At 42.3% G+C, this 6,690-nt stretch overlaps 1 protein-coding gene across 6 annotated transcripts in view; it reads left to right on the top strand.

Annotated features, from left to right (window-relative positions):
• LOC147016671 (uncharacterized) overlaps nt 1–6,690 on the top strand; it is a 151,142-nt gene that overhangs the window by 38,444 nt on the left and 106,008 nt on the right. For 5 of the 6 annotated variants that reach the window (XM_085845569.1, XM_085845566.1, XM_085845568.1 and 2 more), the window contains exon 2: nt 4,956–5,664. In XM_085845569.1, the coding sequence (XP_085701695.1) occupies nt 4,977–5,664 (688 nt within the window). In that variant the 5' untranslated portion in view covers nt 4,956–4,976. Of the gene's footprint in view, nt 1–3,903; nt 3,987–4,955; nt 5,665–6,690 lie in introns of all 6 variants that reach the window. The other variant, XM_085845564.1, reaches the window with a different exon arrangement.

The raw sequence follows: 6,690 nt of genomic DNA, 5'->3' as shown, positions 1-6,690 counted from the left end.
AGCGCTGGTCCAATGAAGGCGAGATTTCAGAACTATATTCGTGACATGTATGCGATACAAGTTTGTTAATTTCAAAGTGATAGGTCACATGGTTTGGCCGCCATGTTGGATTTAAGAAAAATATTAAATAATGTTTTCTCTGGTATTTCACAAGCCATCAAAGCGAAAATTTGCAAGTGCCTTCCTCGCTCAAGTCTGCATACATGTTAAAAAATTTTTACCTCAGAAGTCACATGGTTTGGCGGCCATCTTGGATAGAAAAATAGACTTTATCCGATTTACACGAAACTTCACGCACTTGTTCGGGTCGACGATGGAAAGCAGAATTTAAATTTATGATATCATAGGTCACAAGGTTCGGCAGCCATCTTGGATTGAAAATGAATAAATTTTAAAAATCTTCTTCTCCAGAAGGGCAAGACAGATGAAGACGAAACTTCACACATATATTCCCCATGAGGTCCTTTCTCAAGTTTGTTAATTTGTTCTTGATCGGTCACATGGTTTGGCGGCCATCTTGAAAAAACCCGAAAACCTTCAAACATCTTCTTCTCCAGAAGCGTTGGCCCAATGAAGGGGAGATTTCAGAACTATATTCGGGACAGGAAGGCGATATAAGTTTGTTAATTTCGAATTGATAAGTCACATGGTTTGGCCGCCATCTTGGATTTAAGAAAAATATTAAATAATGTTTTCTCTGGAACCGCTTAACCAAACGAATCGAAAATTTGTAATTATCATCTACCTTTGTCTCTGCATGCGTGGTAAAAATTATGATGTCACACGTCACATGGTTTGGCGGCCATCTTGGATAGAAAAACGCACCTTTACCGATTAACACGAAACTTCACAAACGTGTTCCAATACCCAGTTGGAAGCAGAATTTAAATTTGTAATGTCATACGTCACATGGTTCGTCAGCCATCTTGGATTAAAAATAATATCTTTAAACGTCTTTTTCTCTGAAAGGACTGAACAGATCCAGGCGAAGCTCCACCACTATGACCGCCTCTCCATGAGGTCCTTTCTCAAGTTGTCACCCCTTCTTGATTGGTACGACGCAACGTTTGGCAGCCATCGTGGATTGAAGGAAAAATATTAATTAATGTTCTACTCTGGAACTACTGCATCAATAAATGTGAAACATCAAGTTTATGGTGGAACGCTCATAGAGTAGGGAATGAGGGTTTTAAATTTCAACGGGATCGGGCCCAGGGTTTGGCAGCCATGTTGGTTTTAAGAAAAATATTAAATAATGTTTTCTCTGGAACTGCTTAACCTAGCGAAGCGAAAATTTGCAGTTATCGTCTACGATCGTGTTTGCACAAGTGGTGAAAATTATGCCATCACAAGTCACATGGTTTGGCCGCCATCTTGGATTGAAGGATAAATATTAATTAATGTTTACTCTGGAACCGCTGCTTCTATATATACGAAACTTCACATTTGTAATTTAGCCAACATGCGAAACAAAAGTTTAAAATTTCAACCTGATCGGTCACACGGTTTGGCAGCCAGAATTATTTAATTATTTGAATCTGTTCGCCAGTAATAAGGAAAGTGAACGCTTTGTGCTGCCCGGTTCGTAACTCGTCTGTTCCGCGCCGTCTCGAAGCAGGCCTGTGTTTGTATCACCATTAAATAATGTTTTCTCTGGCACCGCTTTTCCGATGAATGCGAAACTTTGCGACGATGATTTAAGTCTCATGTTGTATCAGTTGTGTCAAAGGCGGACACATTTGGGTACCCGGTCATCACTGCCAGCAGTTATAAAGTGGCAGTTCTAGTTCTAATTTAATGTTATCTACTGCTTCTGCTGCCACTACCTTTCCAGGGAGACCATTCCATGCATTAACTACTCTCTGAGTAAAAGTCCCCTGCCTTACCTGTCTCTCATCTTCTTAACTCTCCTCTTCTTTACTCTCAAGCTATGTCCTTCCTGAGTTGTGGTGGCCAAAACTGCACACAATATTCTGGATGTGGCCCTCATTTAATGTCTGTACAATGTTAACACCACCTCTTTTGAGTTATCAATGATCCCCCTCTGAATACATCCTAAAACCCGATTTGCTTTATCTATAGCGGCCTGGCATTGTGCTGCCTGCTTACCTCCGGTATCTATTACCACCCCCAGATCCTTCTCCTGTGTGACACGCTCCAAAATTACCCCTTGCATCCTGTAATCTCTATTTTCATTATTCGTTCCCATCCCCAACACCTTATACTTGCTCAGGTTAAATTCCATCTGCCAATCTTTTGCCCAATCTATACAGGTATCAACACTTTCCTGAATCTGATCACTACACCCTCTGCTATCCACCTCACCTCCAAGCTTTGTGTCATCTGCAAATTGGGAAAACTTACTCTTTACCCCATTATCCAAATCGTTGATGTAAATAATGAAGAGTAATGGTCCGAGTACTGATCCCTGAGGTACCCCGCTACTTACGTCCCACCAGCAAGACATCCTCCCACTCACAGCTACTCTTTGCTTCCTATCACTAAGCCATTTTGCAATCCAATTCGCTACCTGACCAGCCATTCCACAAGGCCTCACCTTGGCTAACAACCCCCGATGTGGTACCTTATCATATACCTTCTTAAAGTCTAGATCGGTGTTTCTCAACCTTTTTTGTCCCATGACCCACTTTGATTTTCAAAAAAATCGTATGCCCCACCATTATTGGAGACACTACAATATATACTACATATGTATTCAAAAGGCTTTATTAAAACTTTATTGCAAATTTTATTCAATTGCCACTCACTTCAATGGGAGCCCTGCCCTTGATGCTGGCTGCAGATTTGTTTGATTCGACGAACCAATTTTGTCAGTTTCAGCCTTCAATCACCACGTTTCGTGAATTCCAGTCGATTTCTCTTAGCTTGCAGCAAATCGTTATCAACACTAAATCCACATTCGACTAAATAAGATGATGGAAAATTTAATCAATACTATCAATACTTTATCAATCAATAAAATTTATCAATATTTATCAATACTTCAATACTTCCCTGAGGAAAAAAAAAATACTGAGGCATCAGTCGCAGCTTCAAACTTTTGAAAATTTGAAAGTGCAAAGCTCTGAAAGCGATCATATATTGATTCATTAATTCTGAATCCTCATGCCCCACCAACATATTGCTGCGCCCCACCTTGGGAAACACTGGTCTAGACATACTATGTCCACTGCATTTCCCTCATCCATCTAATCAGACACTGCTTCATAGAACTATAAAATATTTGTTAAACAGGAACTTCCTTTGGTAAACCCATGCTGACTACCTTTAATTAGTTTGTATTTATTTAAATGGTTCCTCATCTGGCCCTTAATTAATGTCTCCAACACCTTCCCCACAACTGAAGTCAAACTAACAGGTTTATCGTTTCCCAATTCTTCTTTGGACCCTTTCTTAAATAATGGTGTTACATTTGATACTCTCCAATCCTCCTGTACCTGTCCTGACTCCAGTGAGCTATTGAAAATATCCGTTAACATCTCACTTACCTTCTCAACCACCTCCATCAATACTTTCAGTTGCATATTATCTGGACCTGGAGCCTTATCTCCTCTTAGATTACCTAGCTGTTCCTTTACTTCCTCCACTCCAATCTAGATATTCTGGAAAAGCCCTTCCTCACCTCCTTGATAGATACTCTCAGCTCTTGGCAATTCTCCTGACTGTTCTTGTGAAAAAGTTGAAGAAAAATACCTGTTAAATAAGCCTGCCATCTCACTTTCATCACAAACCACTCTCCTGGTGCTATTCCTCAATGGGCCCACATTGGTCCGAACCTGTTCTTTCCTCCTGATATACTTAAAGAAAGCCTTGCTATTACTTCTAGTTTTATACCTCATTGGAATGTACTTACTCTGCACTCTACTCATTTGCTCCTTGAAGGTTTCCAATTTCTCTGATGCTGATTGTCCTGTTGTTAGAATCTCCAAATCTACATCAACAAATTCTCTCCTCATACCCTCAAGGTTTGCCTTCCTGAAATCTAATAGCCGTCCCCTACTATCCTGAACTCGAACCCTTCACAGAATCTTTGCACACACAATGTTATGGTCACTTGCTCCTAAATGCTCCCCGACCTCCACATCCTCCACCATATTGGGATTGTTACTTAAAAGGAGGTCTAACACTACACTCCCCCTCCTGGGCTTATCTACAAACGGTTCAAAAGCAATCCTGGACTAAAATGAGGAAATCCTCATCTGCTCTGCCCTTTCCTTGTTCCTGGACCCAATCTTTCCCTGGCAAGTTAAAATCCCCCATAATCAATACTCTTCCCTTACCACATGTCCTTTTGAATTCTTCCTGTACTCCTCCTTCCTCCTCTTCCTTCACACCCGGAGCCTTATAAAAGCATCCTACCAGTATCTTACTGTTTTTACAATCTCCAATCTCTACCCATTCAGAATCCTCAACATTTATTCCTTCCTTAATGTCACCCTTTTCTCTTGATGCAATGCTGTCCTTTACCCAGATTGCTGCTACTCCTCCTATTCTCTCCTTCCTATTACACCGATACACCTTGTAGCCTTCTAACGCTGTCCTCCATTTACTCTCCTCCTTAAACCACGTCTCACTCACTGCAACTATATCGTACTCCTTGCTATCCACTTTGGCTTCAAGTTCTTCCATCTTATTATTTCAATTTCTGGCATTGGTCGAGAATATGTTTAACTTTTCCCTTCCTGAAATTCTATTTTCTTGTCTGGCCTTACTCATCATAATTACATCATCCATTCCTTCCTTAACACCTTTTCCACCCTCCACTGACCTAAAAAAAGCCTGAACTTCCTCAATTCCCACTGCAAACCTTACTGCCCCCTTTCTAGTTAACATGTGGCCATGAATTATTACCTTAATTTTTATTACCTCTTTGTATTATTATATCTCACCCACCTTCCACTTTAATCAAATGTCATTTATATCTCTCCCCGCAGGGGTGGACTGCCAACTGCGTAATGGAGCCGAGGGCTGAGTTGAATCCGAGGGCTGTGTTGGATCCATGGGCTGCGTTGGATCCGAGGCCTGCTGTGGATCCGAGGTCTGCTGTGGATCCGAGTCCTGCTGTGGAGCTGATGGCTGCAGTGGAGCCGATGGCTGCAGTGGAGCCGAAGGCTGCAGTTGAGCCGATAGCTGCTGTGGAACCGATGGCTGCTGTGGAGCCGATGGCTGATGTGGAGCCGATGGCTGATGTGGAGCCGATGCTTGCTGTGGAGCCGAAAGCTGTGGTGGACCCTGTCCGCAACTTTTCAGCATGGTTATCAGAGCAAGGCATGAAGCCACGGTTTGCACGTGCTATGTCTCAAGAGCTTGGCATCAGTGACTATGATGACCTCCTTGCATGCGCTGAAAATCCACAAGTTCGTGGGCAGCTCTTTGATGCTGCCCGTGAGCGCCTTCCCTTTGCTTTCTATGCAGCTCTCCGGCGTGTTGTTGAAGCGACGATCCTACGACCCTCAGATGTCCCCCAAGTGGAAGGCGGGTCTGAGTGCTTTGCCTTCCAGCCAGCCTTTTCTGGCCTTCTGGAAGCCATCGTTGCAACCTTAAACAGCTTGAGTCAAGAACTGCTTCTCTCGGCACAGCGCTTCAGTTCCCTTGAGCCTTCTTTCTACCCCCGTTCTTCACAAGATTCTCCTGCCTACCCAGGTGCCTTAACCAGCAAATATTTAATAAAGCAACTCTTTGCCCTATTATTCCGGATGTGTTTTTCATGCTTATTTTGATATAACCTGATGTTTATAGGGCATGGTAATATCTCCTCTTGTCTTACCCCCCTTTATACAATTTTTCTTTGTTCTTTCTGCTTATCTCCTCTAATTGTCATTGTTTCTGCTGACACTCCTGCAAGAGAGATGTTTATTTTGCTTGTACACTTTGAAGTGGTTTTTTGCAATCAGGTTAGGATTAACCCGGTTTATCAGTGCAATTTTTTGTTGTTGTTGCTGTGCGACGATACAAAAAGCAAAAACTGAAGAGGTATATATGTATTAAAAAAAATCCTCAAATATGCTTAAAAGTGAAGGCCAGCTCAAATGTGATGTTTTGGCTACAGATTGCCTTTTTTCATTTTTTGTTTTGGAGTGATCCGAGAATTGTGCACTATGTCTTCGTATTTCCTCCGATGAGTACAAGTCTGAGCACGTTCACAAACCATCACATGCCCAACAAACTTGAGGTACTGTTTTGTCTCCTATCCTCTTCTGGATGTATGCATCTCAATTTCACTTCTTTTTGTATATGACGAAATTACAGCTCACAGGTCTACGTCGAAGTTGGACAGCCACGTCATAGCACTGTCCTTTGTTCGGTCGATTGCTCTAAAACCTTCATGTGATGAATAGTCTAATCTGAATGACCACAGCCACATGCTGGGCTGTCTTTAAAATTCCATTTGTGGAGGTGGTGTGATGTCCTTGCATGGAGAGTACAGATCTGGTTGAGCGCAGACCACTGTTTCCAGGGGAAGTCAAAACCTGGAGGCTTTTCTGTCAGATCATTCACCTGGTCTTTGTTAGCAGTGTTGTCTGTCCAGAGATAGCGCCACTTGTCTTTTGTACGAAACCCTGCATCACTCACAACATTTACAAAGCTCCAGAAAGGCTTGCTTGACTTAAGTCGCAAATTCGGTAGATTCTGCATGTCTTCATGACTTGGAAACTCTGGGTTGGCTTG

This window comes from Eptatretus burgeri, chromosome 11 (assembly GCF_056783735.1).
Source record: "Eptatretus burgeri isolate ZD-2024b chromosome 11, Ebu_testis_v1, whole genome shotgun sequence".
In the NCBI taxonomy this organism is placed as follows: domain Eukaryota; kingdom Metazoa; phylum Chordata; class Myxini; order Myxiniformes; family Myxinidae; genus Eptatretus; species Eptatretus burgeri.
This window is presented reverse-complemented; position numbering and strand designations above follow the sequence as displayed.